General features: G+C 35.3%; 1 protein-coding gene across 7 annotated transcripts in view; it reads right to left on the bottom strand.

Moving 5' to 3' along the window:
• Positions 1 to 22,345, bottom strand: part of tnpo1 (transportin 1) — a 164,707-nt gene that overhangs the window by 12,863 nt on the left and 129,499 nt on the right. For all 7 annotated transcript variants that reach the window (XM_069937016.1, XM_069937015.1, XM_069936994.1 and 4 more), the window contains exons 14-19: positions 21,951 to 22,122; positions 12,665 to 12,751; positions 9,993 to 10,100; positions 7,604 to 7,762; positions 7,435 to 7,522; positions 6,594 to 6,692 (exon numbers count right to left, since the gene is read on the bottom strand). In XM_069937016.1, coding sequence (XP_069793117.1) covers positions 6,594 to 6,692; positions 7,435 to 7,522; positions 7,604 to 7,762; positions 9,993 to 10,100; positions 12,665 to 12,751; positions 21,951 to 22,122 — 713 coding nt within the window. The remainder of the gene's footprint in view (positions 1 to 6,593; positions 6,693 to 7,434; positions 7,523 to 7,603; positions 7,763 to 9,992; positions 10,101 to 12,664; positions 12,752 to 21,950; positions 22,123 to 22,345) is intronic.

The following is a 22,345-nucleotide window of genomic DNA, read 5'->3' as shown; positions in this document are numbered from 1 at the left end:
ACATTGAGGGAGGCAAGTGTAGAAATTTAAGGGGCTCTGGCAGAAATATTTATGTTCCTTCGCCATGTGTGTGCAATAGAAGATTGGAGGGTAGCACGTTGTTCCGTTGTTTAAAAAAGGCTCCCAAAAATGCCCTGGGAATTATAGGCAGATGAGCTCCACATCAGTAGTTGGCAAATTAATGGAAGATGTTCCAAGAGATTGGATATACATATACAGTGAACCCTCGTTAGAACGCAATTCGTTAATCCGCGGAATCACATAGCGCGGGTGTGTGTGGACCGCAAACTGTTAAGGGGCAACTGCTAAGCGACCCAACTGCCCGCACCTGACAGCCCCCCTCCCCCTGCCCCGAGGCGGCCCCCGATGTTCCTTCGCTGGCCACCCCTGCGTCTGTTCCGCGACTCAGCTGTAACACGGTATGAAATCTTGGACCTCAACTACTGCGTTCTAACAAGCTTTTACTGTATTTGGATAGCCAGAGACTGATTAGGGATAAGTCAACATGGCTCTGTAGATTTTAGAGGTTACCAGGAAAGTTGACGAAGGAAAGGCTGTTGATGTTGTCTACATGAACTTTAGTAAGGCTTTTGATAAGGCCCCACATGGGAGATTAGAGAGGAGGGTTCAGATGCTTGGTATTCATGGTGAGATAGTCAACTGGATTTGGCAATGGCTACATGGGAGAAGCCAGAGAGTGGTAGTTGATGACTATTTCTCAGACTGGAGGCATCTAGTGGTGTGCGGGCTCAGTGCTGGGACCATTGTTTGTCATCTACATCAATGATATAGACGATAGTGTGGTAAATTTGCAGATGGCAAAAATTGGAAGTGTTAAGGATAGCGAAGAAGGTTTTCAAAGCTTGCAGAGGAATCTGGACCAACTGGAAATATGGACTAAAAAATGGCAGATGGAATTTAATGCAGACAAATGTGAGGATAGGATAAACACAGTAAATGATTGGGCACTAAGAAGTGATATAGAACAGAGAATCTAGGAATGCAGATACATAATTCCCTAAAAGTGGTGTCATGGGTGGACAGGGCCGTAAAGAGAGCTTTTGGCATACTGGCCTTCATTAATCGAAGTATTGCACATAGGAGAAGAGATGTTATGGTAAAGTTGTACAAGGTATTGGCGAGGCCAAATTTGCAGTATTGTGTGCAGTTTTGGTCACCTAACTACAGGAAACATTTAAAAAAATAAAATGGAAAGGATGTAGAAATTACTAGGATGTTGCCTGGACTTCAGGAACTGAGTTACAGAGAAAGGTTAAACAGGTTAAGATTTTATTCCCTGGAGTGTAGAAGAATGAGGGGAGATTTGATAGAGGGATTTAAAATTATGATGTATATAAACAGAGTAAATGTATAGGTTTTTTCCACTGAGGGGAGATTATAAATAGAAACCAGAGGACATGGGTTAAGGGTGAAATGCGAAAAGTTTAGGGGAAACTTCTTCACACGGAGAGTGGTGGGAGTGTGGAACGAGCAAACAGATGAAGTGGTGAATGCGGGCTCAATTTTAACATTTAAGAAGTATTTGGACAGGAGGGGTATGAAGGGCTATGGACTGGGTGCAGGTGAGTAGGATTAGGAAGAATAATAGCTTGGCACAGACTAGAAGGGCCTGTTTCAATGTTGTAAGGTTCAAATGCACAGTAAAGATGCAATAAAAGTGCAGGAAATACAAAGGTTCAATGGCTTTGCTTTGTTTCGGCAATAACGTTCCAACAACCGGTAATGGTCCCATTACATTCAATAAATATTCTGTTCATGCCTGCTCCACCATTCAATAAAATCATATCTGATCTTTCCCCTCAGGATCATTTTTCTGCAAAAAAACCCACATTCTTTAATACCCAATAATCTATTGATTGCTTTTTGTGTATATACATTGGAAGGCCCCCTCCCAGTTTAACTCCTGAGAATAGTCCACAAACTGATTTCTACATAATTCATCAACAATTTTGGAGTTAATCAGGAAAATTTGCAGTTGCTGAAGTTGAGTGCAATACAAGCAGGAGAAATGAAGAGAGCAACAGTCAATGGTGTGCAAGGTCTCTAATGCTCTCAGAAACAATTTGAATGAGGGTTTAACATGGACATCAATTTGTCTTCCCATGTGGTTACAATGGTATATTTTTTTTTTTAAAAATCAAAATATTCACATCCAACAGCCTTAAGGTATCAATCTATATTATAGCGTTTGATAATGTATTTTACAAGTGTCAATAGAAGAGTCTGTCTTGTCAGTTTCCAAAGCAAATTTCTGAAATGGCCTCTATTAAGTGTCCTCTCATTCTTCATCACTTCAAAGAGAAAAGCCCTTAGTTCTGTCAACCTTGCTTCACATGACATGGTCTCCAATCCTTGCAAATCTCTCTCAAGTATCTACATTCTGTAATGAGGTGACCAGAAATGAATCCAATGCTCCAACAGTGGTCTAACCAGTTTTACAGAGCTGTAGCTCTTGAACTCAATCCCCTGACAATGGTCAAGACACCATTCACCTTCTTAACTACCCTATCAATTTGGAATGGCAACCCTGAGGGATCAAAGGACCTGGGTGCTTGTTTCTCTGCACTTTAAGAATTCATGTGCCATTTTTCTGTTGATACCTGCACCTAATCTCTATCTCACTGTATCCTATGATAGCCCCTTATACTGTCCACAACTCCAATCTTTGTGTTTCAACCAACCCACCTTTTTTTTTTCCATCCAGTCATTTCGATACATCACAAACAACAAGCGTCCTAACACTGATTCCTGCTTCAGTCCAAACCTTTATATTCATGCGGTCTCTACTGTTGCAGAAATTAAAAGCTTTTCAAAACCATTTTCCCATTTGTTAGTCATAATCATCCATTAGTTAGATAATACAGGGTTAATGACAGCCCAGGAAAGATACTACCATGGATAGAGCATTGGTTGACCGGGAGGAAACAGTGAGAAAAATGTATTCTATTCTTATTTGGCTACTGATTTATCAGTGGTGCAGCACAGGGGTCGGTGTTGGAGCCACTGCTTTTTACAATGTATGGTAGTGATTTGTGGCTAAGTTTGCAGATGATACAAAGATAGGTGGTGGGGAGTTAGTGAGGAGGAAACAGAGGGTGCAAAGAGACATTGATAGAAAAGGAGAATGGGCAAAAAAGTGGCAAATGAAATACAATGTTGGAAAATGTAGAGTCATATACTTTGGTTGAAGGAATAAGCGGGCAAACTATTATTTTAATGGAGAGAAAATTCAAAATTCGGAGGTGCAAAAGGACTAGGGCGTCATCATGCAGGATATCCTAAAGGTGAACCACCAGGTTGAGTTGATGGTGAAGGCGGATGCAATGTTGGCATTAATATCTAGGATACAAAAGCAGGGATGGGATGTTGAGGCTTTAAAAGGCATTGTTGAGGCCTTCGGACAGTTTCGGGCTTCGATTGAAAAAAGAATGTGCTAGCTTTGGGAGGGTTCCGAGAAGTTTTACGAGATTAATTCAGCATATGAGGAACATTTGAGGGTTCCTGGACCTTACTCCTTGGACACTGACACTCAGTGTCTCTGAAGGAACTCTCTTTTGCTTCTCTTTCTCCTATTGTTAGAGGCACTGGGCAACACTTACGGTGATTCTTTGTTTATTATCTAAATTACATTTTTAATGTACTTTACATGACAGTAAAAGGAACCCTTGATCCCCAATGACCAAGTAGCCCAGTCTGGCATTAATGTCCCTTGGGACAAAAAAAATCCTCAGCAATGATTATACTACCATTGAAAATTCTTTGCACATTTTGGACTCCTACCAAGTGATGTTCAATATTGCACAATACCAATTCATCAACTGAGAAGAGGTGGGATGTTGCTTTCTTACCATAGGATTGTTATGAAACCATAAATCTTTAGTGATTCCAAAAATTATTCAGATGGGTTGGAGGTTCTCACAATTCATTAGGTTAGTAAAAGAATTTAATTATTAGTTATTTTACATCCAAAAGAATCAGTAGGGTGATATTATGAGAATTATAATTTTTGAAGTGTTATCAGTGATGCAAATTGAATAGACTGCCCTACCCCCCAAATGAACAAAGAATATTACAGGGTCTTCAATCCAACATGTTGTGCCTTGCTATACAAACTTCCTTCTTTGGCTTGGCTTCGCGGACGAAGATTTATGGAGGGGGTAAAAAGTCCACGTCAGCTGCAGGCTCGTTTGTGGCTGACCAGTCCGATGCGGGACAGGCAGACACGATTGCAGCGGTTGCAAGGGAAAATTGGTTGGTTGGGGTTGGGTGTTGGGTTTTTCCTCCTTTGCCTTTTGTCAGTGAGGTGGGCTCTGCGGTCTTCTTCAAAGGAGGCTGCTGCCCGCCAAACTGTGAGGCGCCAAGATGCACGGTTTGAGGCGTTATCAGCCCACTGGCGGTGGTCAATGTGGCAGGCACCAAGAGATTTCTTTAGGCAGTCCTTGTACCTTTTCTTTGGTGCACCTCTGTCACGGTGGCCAGTGGAGAGCTCGCCATATAATACGATCTTGGGAAGGCGATGGTCCTCCAAACTTACTCAGCTATTTAATACTTCCCTACCTCACACCCATAACCCTCCATTTTTTCTTGCATCCATGCATCTGTCCAAGAGACATTTAAATGTCTCCAATGTAGCAGCCTCCACCACCACCCCCAGGCATCCACTACTCTATGTCTCAAAAAAAATCTTGCCTGTCTTCTCCCCCAAACTTTCTTCTCCTCGTCTTATACAGACATCCCCTAGTATTTGCTACTGTAGCCCTGGGAAAAAGATATGTCTATCCACCTCAACTACTCCTCAATCATGCCGACCTCTATTAAATCACCTCTCATCCCTCTTTACTCCAAAGAGAAAAAGCCCCATTTCTGTTAACCTTACACTCTCTCCACATCCTTCCTGTAATGAAGTGACCAGATATGAACACAATATACCAAGTGTCATCTTACCAGTTTTGCAGACTTTTGAACTCAATACCCCAACTAATGAAGTCCAGCATACCAGAAGCCTTCTTAACTACCATCAATCTGTCCAGCCACCTTGACAGATCTATGGATTTGGACCCTAAGGTCCCTCTGTTCTTCTACACCAGTGGTTCTCAACCTTTTTCTTTCCACTCATGTACCACTTTAAGTAATCCCTATGCCATAAGGATTGCTTAAGGTGGTATGTGAGTGGGAAGGGAAGGTTGAGAATCAGTGCTCTAGACCCAATTGTCACTGAAATATTTTGCTTGAGAAAAATAGCCATTGGTCCATTTCCTTTGGAGTTATGAAACAGTGCACCTAAACAGTGGTTTTCAAACTTACATACCACCTTAAGCAATCCCTTACTATACAGAGCACCAATGGCATAGAGATTATTTAAAGTGGCATGTGAGTGGAAAGAAAAAGATTGAAAACTACTGTTTTATACTGTTAAGAATCCTGCCTTTAACATGCCACCTTCAATTCAACATTCAAAAATGGATAACCTCACACTTATCGTGATTGAACTCAGTCTGTCACTTCTCCCAACACCTCTGCATCCCATCAATATCCAGTTGTAACCTATAAAAAATTTCTACACCATCCATGACAATTCGAACTGCAAATTTTCTAACCCATCCTTACACTCTTTTGTCCAGATAATTTATGTTTAAATAAAAAAAACAGGGGCCAATAGTCACTGAGCTCCAGGCACAAATCAATCCACACAGCGATGGTTCCATGCCTCATAACTTTTCGAATGAGTCTACCTCGGGGGACCTTGTCAAATGCCTTACTAAAATCCATTTAGACAAAAAACTCAAAATTTAGCTCATGAGGCAATGATCTTCCCCTCACAAAGCAATGCTAACCATTCCTGAGAAAACCATGCTTTGTAAATTGTTCATAAATCCTGTCCTAAAGAATCCCACCATTTGCCCACCATTGATTCAAGACTCACTGGTGCATAATTCCCAAGGTTCTCCCCATTACCTTTTTTTAAGCAAGGGGACTACATTTGCCATTCTCCAATCCTATACCTCCCACTGTGGCCAAAGATCATTGCCAACTCCCCATCAATTGCTTCTCTGCTTCCTGCAGTATATTGCGTCCAGTCCTGGGAACTTATCAATCTGAATGGTGTTTTTTTTTAATCCAGCTATTCCTCTTTTTTTTAACCTCAACATGCTCCAGCACAAAAGCCTGTTCAATACTGACCTCACATTGAAAGACAGAAAAAAACCAAAATACTCAACATGTTATAACTAATAAAGAATCCTGATCTGAAATATTTATCTACTCATGCTGCCTGATCTGCCAAGTGGTTCTGGCATTTCTGTTTTGTTTGAGTGCAACTAATTTATTCACACCATTGCAATGTCATAGTTGTTGCAGCATGTTATTTTGCCAATTATTAGTAAACACACTTCTATCTTTTAATGAAAATAAAACAAATGGATTTATAAAAGTGGGACAAACATTAAGATTACTTTTAGATTTCTCAACCACAAAATTGTCACAGAAAGGTTGAAAATTTCCTAGCTCCAACTCTACTACATGTACATCTCTTACCAAATCTGCAGTTTGATAAATATACATCAAATACTGACCCATCTGGATGGAGATCTCTCCAATTGCCCACGTGGCATTGTTACATACTGAAATAAACTCTGGGTTCAAATTAGTTCCAAGAACTGGCATAAAGTCAGCTGAAAAAAAAAAGATTAAAATCAAGTATCACTAAATTAAAATAAAGACATTTCAAATGTTCCACAATTAAATCTTTTTGGCCTGAAATGGGTAATTCATTAGAACAAATAACTGGAGTAAAATTTGCACAGGATCCAATGTTATTTATACCGGGAGATATTAGAGGGATTAAACCTAAATTAAAACTGAATATGTATCAAGTAAAATTTGATCAAATTGCTGTGGCAATAGCTAGAAATGTATTGCTGTAACTTGGAAGTCTGATATTGATTTGGGAATGGATAGATGGCATGCAGAAAATTACTTATAATTTAAGTGATATCATATATTTTGGAAAATTATGGAGCCCATATTAACAAACTGTTGGTATTAAAATTTAAATGAATCTTGAACATTCCCTTTCTCTTATAAGTTTCTATATATATATATTTATACATTTAAAGGTATCAGAAAGTGAAGTACTCCTGTTGTGGTTTTCTTGTCCATTTTCTTTTCCTTCTCTTTTTTTTAAAGTTTGTCGGGGATTGGGGGAGAGGGGATTAATAGGAGGTTTTTCTTTTATTAATTTCTTTACCTTTTTATAAAAGACCACATCTTTGGATTAAGTTTGAAATATTGTAATATGTTTGCTATGTGGTTTTAAGTTTAAAAATAAAAAGACATTTACTATTATTGATTTCCAAGTGTAAATTTCACATTATTAAACAGTGGAAAAGATAAATGACCGAAGATCTGACATACCAATGCAAGGTTTCACATGCTGAAAACATGCCTTTGTTAAATCACCCAACAAAGCAAATGAACTTTGCCGTACTTCTGGCATTTTATCCTGCAATTAGGAATATAAATTCTATTTCAGTTTCTCTTTGGTTGATGTAAATCCTTCTGTTCAAATGAAATACATACTAACCTGCATACACTGATACATTAATGATAAAATATTGCTCCGTGCTACTAGTTGTTCAATACTTCCTCCAAGACCTTCAGCCAGGCCACTCAGTAAATCAAGAGCCACGATCATGAAATCTTTGTCCGGGGCCTCACACTGGTCAGGTTGAGAACCGTGCAACTGCAATACAAGGACATAAGATAAAAGTACAGAACAAGACTGCAAAATAATGTGCAGCAATAACACCGATTGTACTTGCTTCATACTGCTGGATACTATCCAAGCATCATGGGCATTTGCAAATTAAATCAATTCTGCTTTCATAATCTATTCCAATTCAGCCCTTTCATTATGCTATGCGAAGGTCCTTGCACCTCGATTAACAATTCTTAAGTTCAACAAGGAAAAATTGTTTCCTCTGGAGTAATTTAAAGCACCTATGTTAAGTCAAAAGAAGGCAAAATGCAAAGTTTGCCATCAATAACTCTTGACAGATGTGGGAAATCAAGGATCATTGTGGCCTCCCTGCTGACTACATCAATAGCAAATGTAACCAGGATCAAGGAACTGAAGCTGCAGTTGGATGCATTTAGGATTATCTGAGTTACTGAGAACATCATGGATGAGTCTTTCACTAAGATGGTGACACCCAAGAGACAGCAGGCAGATAGACAGATGGGCAGCAGGAGTGGCAAGGACATTCCAGTGGCCATTTTTCTGAATAACAAGTAGACCCCTTTGGATGCTATTGAAGGCAATGACTTTTCAGGGCTTAGCAGCAGCAGCCAAGGTCAGTGTCTCTGAGCCTCAGATGTAAGGGTGCAGGCAAACAGGGTGATGGTAATAGGAGACTCAATAATTAGGGAATATGACAAGAGATTCTTCAGCTACAGGGGAACAAACAAGAATTTCTGTGGCATGGAAGCGATGCCGGGATCATGTCACCCGGTCAACCCCATCAGGTGCCAGGGACAAAGATATCATTGAGGGCTTGGAAAATATTCTTAAGGAGGAGGGAGGGTGAAGGGCCAGAGGTCTTTGTACTTATTAACAAGAGATGAGGCACTGTATAATGATTATAGGCAGTTAATTAAGATGTTGAGAAATAGAACCTCAAGAGCAGTGATTTCCAGATTACTCCCAGTGCCATCTGCAAGTGAGCTCAGAAATAGGAAGATAGACCAGGTGAATGTGTGTCTGAGTAACAGGTGTAGGGAACAGGGATTCAGTTTTTGGATCACTAGGTACTCTTCTGGAGAAGAGATGACCTCTTCAAGTGCCCTTGAAGAGAGGGACAAGAATCCTGACAGGCAGCTTTGCTAGTGCTGCACAGTTGGTTTTAATCTAGATTGACGGAGGCAAGTCTTTAGCCCAGAGTAGGGGAAATCAGCAACCAAAAGACATGAGTTAAAGGTGAGAGTAGAGATTTAACAGGAACCTGAAGGTTAATTAATACCCCTCCCCTTCATCAAGCACAGAGGAAGGTGGATGTATGGAATGGGTGTCCAGAGAAGGTGGTTGAGGCAGGTAGCATTGTAATGTTTACAATGTAAAAATTCAACAGATTCATAGATCAGATAATGTTTAAAGGGATATGGGCCAAATGTAGGGAGGTGGGACTTGTGTCAATGGGATATTTTGATTGGCTAGGCAAGTTGGGGCTCCAGAACTATTAACCCCTTTGGACTTCATGACACTGTTATCTGGCACTGGTTTTATAAACCAACCACTAGCAGGGGCTTGTACTCCAGTTTACTCAGACCCAGTCCAGAATATATATTATGAAAGATTAAAAATGGCTGGAGTCCAAAGGGTTAATGTTTAGCTTAATGGTAATCATTAATTCAAAATCAAGGTTAATGTGTTTAAAAAAATTCTGAAATTCAATCAATTTGACGACGTAAATTTTACAAATGATTAGTAGCAGATCCAGCCCAAATAACCAACATTGCTGATAACATTTCACATCTTCCACCTAATCTCATCAGCATTATTTTAATTTACTCTGTCCTTTTCATGTGATTACTTAATTTTCCCTTAAATGAAACTGTACAATTCACTTCACTTAATCCTTGTGGCAGCAAAATTCCATGTTCTAACCACTATCCGGGTGAAAAGGTTCCTCTCAACTCTATCCTTAAAAATATATTCTTTCTTTGGCTTGGCTTCGCGGACGAAGATTTATGGAGGGGGTAAATGTCCACGTCAGCTGCAGGCTCGTTTGTGGCTGACAAGTCTGATGCGGGACAGGCAGGCACGGTTGCAGGGGAAAATTGGTGGGTTGGGGTTGGGTGTTGGGTTTTTCCTCCTTTGCCTTTTGTCAGTGAGGTGGGCGGGCTCTTATGAAACAAATGTGCATTATCTTGTGACCGCTGCATCCTGAAACAATAATTAGCATTATCTTACTTACCATAACTTGTGAAAGTGTCTTTTGCACTAAATTTACACAACGCTGGTATACTGGTTCACAGTATGGAAGAAAGCCAGATTGCAAGGCAGTGGCAACAGAAGACAGACACTGGAACATAAAATGAAAGCTTTAATATAATGCAACTTTTGGCCAATTATTCTCTACTGAATAATTTCAAAATTATTGTAAATGAGTTTCAAAGCAAACAGGAATTGTTGATTCAAGATAGTGCAATAGGAAAATAAGGCAAGGCTAATCTATAAATAAGGCTAATCTATGAAGTTGCTTATTTTGTTTTAACAATGCACAACATTGATACAAGACAATTTTTAACATTGCATCCAGAAATTTGGGCACTAAATTCCAGTCCTATCATTTATTTCACTATCATTTTTTTTCTCCAAAGGTACAGATTAGTCTCACAAAACATAAATTAGTCCTCTTAATGACAACTTGATCATGATAATGCTCAAAACCTATTTCCTAAAAAAAACCTCTAGATTAGTATAGAAAATATTTTTGCATTTGGATACTGGCAGCAAAGAAAATGAAATCGAACAAAATCCATATCACGTATAATATTTTACAATATAAGGCAGATATTATACCTTTATGTACAAAATGTAGTTCAAAAAGTTTGACTATAAAATTCAGATCAGGAAAACATGGAAATTCTGGAAGTTTAGATTGAATAAAATGCCTAATTTGGTAATACCTAAAAAAATGTCTATTTGGTAAATTAAATTCTGCCATCAATTGTTGTAAAGATGCAAAATTTTGTTGAATTAAAAATCTTTAAAGCTTTTAATCACTAGCCAATTCCATTCTTCATAACCTGCATCTAAAACGGAGGGGTGAAAAGATGATTTGACAGAATCAGACTAGTTAACAAAAATTCCCAAAATTCAAAAATTTCCTGAATTGAACCCAAATTCCTTGTTAATTTTGGAATAGAAAAAGGTATGGATGTGCCTAAAACTGCCCACATAGAAGTATTTTAATTTTTTTTAAAATTTCAACCCAGTTAGGGAGTCCGTCTATTTTATCAGATTGTAACAACAATAACATATTTCTTTCCCAAAATAATAGAATCTAAAATTCGGTAATGTCAAACCTCTGTCATTTCTTCTATTCTGAAGATAAATGTTATTTAATTGAGCTTTCTTCCCTTGCCATATATGACATAATAAATGATTCCAATGTATCATAAAAAGATTTAGGAATAATTCTTCAGCAGGTGGTTGAATCTGAATTGTATTTCAAAATTAATAAATACTTGCAGTCTGAGCCGAAAGTGAGACAAAGAATATTAAAGGAAATACACAGACTATCATTTTATTCAAAAAGAAAACTGAAATTGTCCCTGAAAAGCAAACACAAAATTCCTCGTCTACGAGGGTACCCAATGACTTAAGCCTTAAAGACTCGTAGATTCTCCTAACAGATCTTTATCTTGATCTCCAGGTTCGACCTTGAGAAATTACTTGTTATCTTTGATTTAAGTTGAAGTGGGACACAAGATGATTCACAAAGGTTATTTGAAGGGAGAAGAACTATCAGAGGAAAGATGTTAAAAGTGACACTAATTTTTGAAAAATTAACATAAACAATTTATCAAAATCATATGGAGAAAAAAGCTTGAAATATGGAAAGTATAACAAAATATAATTGTGATGCAGATTTTTTATGTTGGAAGAGGAGCATGATTAAAACAAGTTGTAAAATGCTATCCACCAATGGAAGGAGATGATAAAAGAACTTTCCACACAAGCTGAAAATTGATTAGCCTAATGCCGCAAAATTAATTGCCGAGTGAAAGCAGCAGCTGTATCCAAAAATAGTGAAATGAATTCTTGACCATTTCATTTGAGACAGTAAAAATGCCAGATAAATTTGGCCCAGAGAACATAATCTGCCAGAACAAATTTTTAAATGATTGTTTTCAAACCAATTCCAAACCATGCAAATAAAAATAAAATGGAAGGATAACACAGTTTGAACTATTCAGAAGGACAAGATGGAGCAATTAGATTTTTAAAGTTTGCTCATTAATGCAGAAAAATTCAGTATTTGCATTCCAATGATGTGTAAAAACTATAATTGACAATGAACAAAGATTTAAACAAATTGGAATTAATTTTGCTTACAGTTGCCTCAGAAAATTTTGGTTAGGAGTAATAGCAGTAATTGATTAATGTTGGCGGGGAAGCTGCTTCCAACTTGGAAATATAATTACAGACTATAAGAAACAGAAGTAAGAATTTATTTTTAAAAAATGCAATGCCTTGAAATTACCCCAATTCAATAAATGTTACAAAGAGCACAAAAAAAGGCAAGGAAAGGACAAGGAGTGAAGGATATTTTGAACTTTTATGCTGTCAATAGAAAGAGAAAACCTACAGGATGCAAAGTTGTATTAATTAATGACTTATGCAATGGTAAGGGTTCTTCTAACCTCAGACATGGGATAGAACAGCAACAAGACAATGAGCCATGAAGGAAGGTGACGAGAGGAAAACAAATTAAAAATCAACAGCATTGAAGAAGGAACAAAAGGAGGAGACTAACATGCAAACATAAAACACAAATGACCAAATAACAACTTGGATGAAAACAGCATCATTCAGATGGGCTCTGGAATATTTGAATAAAAACATTAAATCTTTATGTACCTCTAGTAAGGGGAAAAGATCTTTATCTTCGTCCTTCAACATATTCCATTTCTGAATAAGTGGAGGCATCAACATCTGAATATATTCCTTGTGAGAAAGAAAGGATTAATTTAACAGTTCCAACGAATTAGTAAAATCAACTCATTAATCTGGCAAGCAAAACTATGACAGAAAATTTGTCCCAGACAAGAATCAAAAATTCCTTCCATACTTGGGGCAGGGATGGCCTTGATTTTGCCAATAACTATGAAGCCAATGGTTCTATTAATTTTTTGTAAGGGTAATCAAGTAGCAACTTCCAAAAACTAGCTCAAATGTGAAAAACATATCAGAAATTATTAAAGCTTCTAAACATTTCACTGAAATAGAATTTTTGATTGCATTAATATAAATGAAAACACAAGCTGAACTATTTATCTGACTAAAGGGTCTAAACACAATAAAAAGATTACAATTTATCTATTAAAGCATTGTAATATTTTAATTTATCACAAGCTTCAAATTACTACCAAAGCTCCGTGACAGCTAAAATTTTCTTTTGTATTATGAAGACTGTTCCTTCAGATTTCAGTTATTGATTTTTTTTAATTACACTTTTTCTTATTTTACTTTCCATTTATGAATTAACATGAGCTATGTTACCTTCTCTTCCTGATTTAGATTGTCTTAATATACATTTTTTTAAAATATGGTAGGTTAAAACCAATTATAGACTTAATATTAGTGCAGTATTCAATCATCTAGAATCAAAGAGCAGAGAATAATATTTATAATGTTTAGAACAACAAATCAAAAGGTAAGAATATTGTTGAGCTACATCTTAAACACAATGCATAATCTAAGGGCAGGATAAATTAATTGGAAAAACATTGCTAAAGAATTAGCATTATATTTAACTAAATCATACAGATCCTTAAAATATACAAGAACATTAAAAAAAGAGAGGTCATATCACTCGTTAAGACAAATTTACCAATCATAGCGTATCCAATCTAGGCCTTGATTCCATTTTCCTGCTTATTCCCCATATCCCTTGACCATTCTATTGATCAAAAATTTGCCCTATTCAGTTTTGAATACTTTCAATAACTCAGCATCCAGGGAGATCAAGATGAATCAGATCAAAAAGATGGAGAGAAAATACTGGGGGCTTTGGGTCTTGGAAAAAAAAATCAAATATGAAAAAACTTTACTTACAATGGGTCAATATCAGGTTATAAGGGCTGATATTAAAGATGCTAGTTCTGATATGAAGGAGGTTAAAAGTGAAATGTTGAAGGATGCTTCAGAAGTGAAGTTAAAGCAGCAGTCCAAAGGGTTGATTTGGATCTGCAGAGAGTTAAAAGTTATATGGATATTTATATGGATAGAACTGAAAGGGTTGAAAATTCACACACTCTGGGGAAAAACAGAGGGATAAGATGGGTATGTTGGAAAATCAAAGTGGACTTAAAAAAGATTTTGAAGGAAGTGGCAACCCTGTGGAATTGCTTTCATAAATGGATTCCTGGAACCTTGGGAGAAATTTTTTCCCCCAAACGGAATTGAATAGGAAAGGGCTCATAGAGTTTTACTCAGGAAGCCACTGCCAAATCAGCCACCTGGAGTTATACTGATTAAATGTAAATGTCTGTGATATTAAGATAAAATTTTTTTTTAAGATTGGCTGTCCAGAAAGCAAGGCAGAACATGGGGCCTATGGTTATTGATTGAAATAAATTTTTCTTTTATGCAGATTTAAGTAAAGCAGTGGTGGTAGGTAAATTAATGGAAAGCATTCTTAGAGATAATATAAGTATCAGGAGAGAGGATCTGATCAGGAACATTCAACATGGAGTTGAGAAGTGATGTTGAGAAGTGATGTTGAGACAGCTCAAGGCCAAATTTAGAGTACTGTGTGCAGTTCTGGTCACCAAATTATCGGAAGGATATCAACAAGGCAGAGAGAGTTCAAGGAAGATTTACAAAAATGTTACCTGGGTTTCAGCATCTAGATTACAAAGTAAGATTGAGCAAATTAGGTCTTTACTCTTTGGAGCATAGACGGTTGAGAGGGGATTTGATAGAGGTATTTAAGATTATGAGAGGGATAGATAGAGTTGATGTGGATAGGCTTTTTCCATTAAGAGTAGAAAAGATTGAAACAAGAGGTCATGAATTAAGAAGTAACATGAGAGGGAATTTCTTTACTCAGAGTGGTGGCTGTGTGAAATGATCTTCTGGGAGAAGTAGTGGCGGCAGGGTCAATTAAGGAAAGATAGGATGGGAGGGGAATGGAGGGTTATGGGCAGGGTGTAGGTAGGTGGGACTAGAGGAGAGAACTTAGTTCAGAGCAGAGTGGAAGGGCCAAAATGGCCTGTTTCTGTGCTGCAATTGTTATACAGCTTTATGATCAAAACAATTCAACCTAGTGAAGACAATTCTTTGGAAGAAAGGCTAAAAATTTACTTTTAGATATCCAGCTACGTTGAAGGTGTTTTTGGTGAGTGAAGGACCAATGTTATTTATGGATGAAGAAGAAGCACAAAGATTTGCAAAGTCACTCCCTACTATTAAGGAAGAACAGCGAGAATCGATGAGTTTAAGTCTTAAACGCGAAGATCAAAGAGAGGTGCTGCAGATCCAAATTACATCAAATAAAGCTGTGCCAAAGCAGACTGTAAGCTGTCAAAAAGAGTCTCAGTTGAAGCCAGAAACCCAGATGGAAACATCTTTAATTGACAATGATCAAGTTAATGTGGACTTTGAAGCAGTGGGTAATTTATTATTTCCTAATGTGTAATTAATTAATTTTTCCCTGAGGGGGTGGGGGGAGAGAATGTTCTTCATGACTTGCCCAAACCATTACGTGCCATATCGTGGTGGAAGGAAAGAGTCTTGTTATATTTTTATTCAGCACTTTTTGGGGTATTTTTTAAATAATATCTTTTTTGTTTGGCTGTTAATGAATTTTTCCTTTTTTAATTCTTTTCTATATTTTTCTTAAGGGACAGATGTACACAGGAGTCGGTTAGAGTTGAAAAGACCTGGGAGAAAGGGAATTGGAAGAGATTTTGATTGGGATAATGGATGATTTTTTTTTTGTTTGTTCTCATGTTAATGGGATAAACAGTTAAATTAAATGGCAGAGTATTAAGTTATATGAAAAATATGAAGGTTGATATTGCATTTTTCCAAAAAACTCAATTGACAGAAAAAGAACATTGTAAATTAAAAAGGGATTAGGTGGGCCAAGTTATCACTTCATTTTTTAATTCTAAAGCAAGAAGAGTAGCTATATTAATTTTAAAATATTACTATTAAAAAATTTTGATACTATAATTGATCCTGTGGGGAGATGTTTTGATTAATTGCCAGATTTATTCTGAAATTTGGACACTTTGTTTATACACCAAATGTAGATGAAGATTTTATAAAGAATATTTTTTTTTAACTCTTGCCGGACGCGCAGAAAAAGGTATTTATAAGAGGTGATTTCAATTGTTGTCTTGATCCATCTTTGGATAAATCAACTAAAACAGTAATAAGAACTAAAGCGGTTAAGGCTATTAGGTTTTATGAACCAATTAAATTAGTTGATATTTGGAGAAAGTTGAATCCTAGAAAAGATTATTCTTTTTATTCTCATAGACATGACTCTTATTCAAAATTTATTTTTTATTATCATTTACAAGGAAGGATTAGTAAAGTTGAGTATAAAGCAAGAATACTTTCTGATCATTCACCACTTTTATTGATATGTTCAACTTTAGAGAAAAAAATACCTTGTAGATGGAGGTTTAATATTGCATAATTAAAAAGAATAGATTTTGTGATTTTATAAGAAATTCAATTATTTTTAGAAATCAATTTTAATTCAATAGATAATGAATGAATTATTTGGGATGTGCATTAAAAGCAAATCTAAGAGGTCAAATAATAAGTTACTTGGTTAAAATTAAAAAGGAGAACATAAAAGAAAAATCAATTAGAACAGGATATAGGTACATTGGAAAAAAAATTTACAAAATAATTCTTCTGAAGAAAAGAAAAAAACAATTAATTAAAAATTTTTTTATATTTTTTATATAACACTATTCAGACATATAAAATAGAAAAGTTAATCCAAAGAACTAAACAGAGAATAAGGAGAAAGAGCTCAAAGTTTTAGCATGGCAACTGAAAGCAGAACAGAACTGAATGCAGTTAAAAAAAATCTTTGGGGACTATGACATATAAACCACAAGAAATAAATAATGTTTTTAGGGAATTTTATTGTGTATTATATCATTCAGAATCAGTACATGATGAAAATAAGATTGAAAAGTTTTTATCTCATATTACTTTACCTAGTCTGAATGATGGGAAGCAGAAAAATTTGAATGTAGTATTTATGGCAAGGGAAATTTGTGAGGTAATGTGTTCAATACAAAATGACAAATCACCAGAAGATAGATTTCCTATGGAATTTTATAAGAAATTTAAAGATCTTTTAATACCTCCATTTATGTAGGTATTTAATTACACTATGAAGGTACATTCTCTCCCAGAATCCTTCTTAATTGTAATTATTACAGTAATTCCAAAAAAAATAGGAGATCTAATGAAACCAACATCTTATCGACCAATTTCATTATTAAATGATGATTATAAAATATTAGCAAATAGATTGGCAAAATAATTACCAAAATCAATACTCATAGATCAAACTTTATTTGTTAAGGGTTGGAAATCTCCAGATGATGTAGTGAAGTTTCTTAGTTTGATACTGGTTCAAAAAAAAGGGGAGACTGAGTGTGGCAGTGACTTTGGATGCAGAAAAGGCTTGATAGATTACAATGGGATTTCCACTTTAAAGTTTGAAAGAAATGTAAATTGGGTTCAATGTTTATAGATTGGATTAAAATGCTGTACTGCAAAAGTAGTGACAAATGGACGGATTTCAAAATCTTTTGAATTAACGAGATCAAACAGATAAGGTTTCCCAGTGTCACCATATTTATTTATTTCAGCAATAGAACCGTTAGCTGAATTAATAAGACAAGCTTCAAAGATTGTGGGTATTAAGGTGAAGCAAGAAGAATATAAATAAATTTATTTGCAGATGATGTTTTGATTTATTTAACAGACCCTTTAAATTCTTTGCAATGTGACACAATGGGTTAATTAAATATATGCTTATAAAAGGGATTAGAATTGGGTTACTTGTTAGGTTGCATGCATTTTACAGACTGAACAATGCCTTGCAAAGTTACGAGGGCATGTGCAAACAGAAGGCTCTGGGTTTTAGCAATATGTGCAAGCTCACCCCAGAAACTGAAACATTTGCAGAGAGTTAGAGTCATGTATTTTTTGTTAAGCCTGGGGAGGGGAGGGTCAGAGAACGAGAGAGAAGGCAGTTAGCTGAGGGCAGGCTGAGAAAAGGCTGGACAGAAGAGAAGCCTGCTAAAAAGGCTCCTTTTTCAAAACTGGACAGAGTTCTAATATGGTAGCCTGAGTGTAATCACTGTGGAAATCAGTCTCCCCAATGTGCAGAAGAGAAGAACTCTGTTAGAAGAACCTGGAAAGAAGACAATTTCCTTCTGGAAGACACTCCTGTTTGGGGTGTCCAACAAGGAACAACCATCTCTCTGTAACCCCCCTCCACAACTTTCCTGCCTCGTAATTCACTGAAGTTTGCTTGAATGTAATAACTGTTTAATTCTGTGCACAGGATTGAAGATTACTGGAAACTGTAGCCTTGGAAACGTTGACAGTGGAAGAGTGGCCAGTAAAAAGGACTTCCTTGAAGACATATTACACTTACTTGCACTTAAATTAGGTTGGGGGTGGGGGGGAAATTGTGTAAATTACTTAGTATTGATAAGTTAAATGTTGATCTTATTGTTCTATACTCAGAGAATTTAAAGAACCATTGCTTTGGAATATTTCTATTGCTGCTGGTATATGGGGTTCACTGAACTCATAACAGAACTTACAATTAGAATAGAAGAAGATGGAGACATATTAGGATATAAAATTAATTGGGAGAAAAGTGAAATTAGGTCTTTAGTTAATGGAGATTATCAGAAATGTAAGGAAGTAATGGAATCTAGTGTGCAATCGGATTTGACAAAATTATTTATCTATTATTAAAGAAAATTTGGAAAAATGGAATGTTATCTATTATTTTGATGGGTAGAGCAAAGTGTGTTATGATCAATGTTTTTCCTTGAATACAATTTTATTTCAATTGATTCCAATTTCAATTCCTCAAAAAATTAAGGAATTAAATGTTTATGTAAGAATATTTTATGGAAAGGGAAAATAGCTAAGTTTTTTTGGAGAAATTGACATGGAAATTATAGTTTAAGAGGTTCACAGCTCCCCAACTGAGATTTATTATGTAATGTATGAGTTAAATAATCTTCCAGGGTGGGTAAATATTGAACATGATAAAACAGGAGAAACAGATTCACACATTTTATATATAAATGTGATACAAGATTATTAACAGCAAATAGAAAAACATCTATGCTGAAACATTTAATTGAACTTGAGAATAAAATTGATAGAGATTGGAGCAAGAGGTTTACTGTCTGGAAGAACACCTTCATTTCAAATTAGATTTATTCCATTTTCTATGGAAAATTTAAAAAATTAAATTTGGCAAAATTATGGTATTAAGAAAATTAGATTGTTTTGAAGCAAGCAAATTTATTACTTTTAGTAGAATGAAGGAAAAGTTTAAGATATTAGAAAATACAAAATTTTGTTATTATCAAATTGAGATTTTTTTTGAAATTTTTGGTCAAGATTTAGTATTACCAGTGCAGACAGAAGTAATATTATTTTTAAGTACTAGGGATGTCATGAAATTTATTTCAGAGATATATAAATTACTATAAAAGAAGGCTCAAAAAGGAGTTCATAAATCAAGACATAAATAGGAGGTAGATTTAAATAAGTAAATAGATAAATATAGATGGATTCAGATATGTAGAGAGAGTATGAAAAGTTCAATAAATGTGAGATATTGGTTAGTTCAATATAATTTTATTCATTAGTTATATTTAACACCACAAAAGTTACATAATATGAACTTTACTTATTTAGATTTATGTTTTAGATGTGGATAAGAAGTTGGTACTTTTTTTGCATTCAACTTGGCAGTGTTCCACAATTACAGTTATTTTTGCTTGAAATGGGTGATTTTTTACAACAAATAGCTACCCACAGGATCCAATGCTATTTTGTTTTTACTGGGAGATGTTAGAGGGATTAAACCTATATTAAAAATGAATATGTATCAAGTAAAATTTATTCAAACTGCCTTGGCAATAGCTAGAAAATATATTGCTATAACTTGGAAGTCAGATACTGATCTGGGAATGGATAGATGGCATGCGGAAGTTCAGAGATGTATTCCACTTGAGAAAATTACTTATAATCTAAAAGATAAATATCATACATTATGAAATATGGAACCTATACTTACAAACTGATGGTATTAAAACTTAAATGAATCTCGAACATCCCCTTTCTCTTAAAGGACTCTATAAATATATTTTTTTTTAAAAGTACCAAAAAATGAAGTTCTCCTGTTGTGATCTTGTCGTGGTTTTTCTTGTCCCTCTTTTTCTTTAAGTTTGCAGGGGGTTAGGAAGAGGTGAATTTATAGGAGTTTTTTCTTTCTTTTGTATATTTTTAACTTTCTTTTTTTATAAAATACCACATCTATTTGGATTAAGTTTGAAATATTGTGACATGCTTGCTAAGTGGTTTTATATTAAATTAAATACATTTTAAAATAAACTCCGCATCCACAGATCACTGGGGGAGCGAATTTCAAAGATTCATGACTTTATGAAGAAGGTTCTCATCTTAAACAGGAATACTTTATTCCAAATCTATCTTGCTATATCTCCATTCATGTCACCTATCCACTTCCCACCAACTAAAGGGAAAACATCTTCATAGCACACATTTCGGAAGAACCCCTTAGATTTTGTAGATTTCAATAAGATCACTTTTTATTCTCCTAAGCTCCACTGAGCATCTTAGAATAACCATTTAATCAAAGGAATCAATCTAGTGAACATTCTCCAAACCTACTTCTGTACATGCATATCTGTCCTTGAATCAGACTTCCAAATTGCATAGCAATCTGAGTTGAGTTTAGTATAAATTGCTGTCTGATGAAGAGTGATAGTCCTGAAACAGCGATTGTTTCCCTTTCCACAGATGCCACTTGACCTACTGAATTTTTCCAGCACTTTAATTTTATTTTAAATTTTATCCCGGACCAAATGGAGGCAAATGGAACTTGCCCAGAAGCTAAACTGTTCAGCATGGACGAATTGAGCTAAAAGGCACCGTTCGGTGTTGTATGTGATGTGCATTTTAAAACTTTTTTCTTTTTAAACACAGATTCCAGCTCCCCAGTACTGGTGAGTATTGCTTCACATAAAGTTCTACCCACACTATTTTATCTAATTCTTCCATTCTTTTTATCTAATTCTTCCATTCTTTTTATCTAATTCTTCCATTCTTTTTATCTAATTCTTCCATTCTTTTTATCTAATTCTTCCATTCTTTTTATCTAATTCTTCCATTCTTTTTTATCTAATTCTTCCATGCTTTTTATCTAATTCTTCCATGCTTTTTATCTAATTCTTCCATTCTTTTTTATCTAATTCTTCCATTCTTTTTTATCTAATTCTTCCATGCTTTTTATCTAATTCTTCCATGCTTTTTATCTAATTCTTCCATTCTTTTTTATCTAATTCTTCCATTCTTTTTTATCTAATTCTTCCATGCTTTTTATCTAATTCTTCCATTCTTTTTTATCTAATTCTTCCATTCTTTTTTATCTAATTCTTCCATTCTTTTTTATCTAATTCTTCCATGCTTTTTTATCTAATTCTTCCATTCTTTTTTATCTAATTCTTCCATTCTTTTTTATCTAATTCTTCCATTCTTTTTATCTAATTCTTCCATTCTTTTTTATCTAATTCTTCCATTCTTTTTTATCTAATTCTTCCATTCTTTTTTATCTAATTCTTCCATTCTTTTTTATCTAATTTCTTCCATTCTTTTTTATCTAATTCTTCCATTCTTTTTATCTAATTCTTCCATTCAACCTAAAAGGTTCACTCTCCATTTCCCTCCACAGGTACCACATGACCTGCTGAATTATAAATTATAGCCTTAAAATTCATAGCCTTAAAAGTATTCATTTGATAACCTCCCCCACCCCAGCCATTTTTCTCTTTCAATTTTCAGTCCCAATAATTCATGATAATTGATCATGCAGCAGTTCTCTTACCTGTTTATTTAAATGGTGCCCAACTGAATCAGCAAGAGTTCCAATTGCATCATACAGAATTAGAAGATTCTTGTGTTGATATTTATTAAAAGCAAAAACAAGTGTATCAAGAATGTAACCAAGGTATGGCACCAATTCTGTACAAGCCTCTTCCTCTAGAGTAGCAAAAGCACTGGAAAACAAAAAAAAAAGTTGCATTATTCAAAGTTTATATTTTTGACAAATTATTTTCTTCAGAGACCATTAAAAATTAGGGCATTTTTAATCACACGAACCACTTCCTTCTCCAATATATCACCGTGTCAAAATTCACGATTCACATCATAAATGCCTCATGATCAGTTGCAAATTAATATACACTATATAAAAAAAATGGGACACTTCAAATAAAATAC

The sequence above is a fragment of the Narcine bancroftii genome, chromosome 1, assembly GCF_036971445.1.
Source record: "Narcine bancroftii isolate sNarBan1 chromosome 1, sNarBan1.hap1, whole genome shotgun sequence".
Classification (NCBI taxonomy): Eukaryota; Metazoa; Chordata; class Chondrichthyes; order Torpediniformes; family Narcinidae; genus Narcine; species Narcine bancroftii.
The sequence above is the reverse complement of the archived record's forward strand: the minus strand, read 5'-3'. Positions and strand labels throughout refer to the sequence as shown.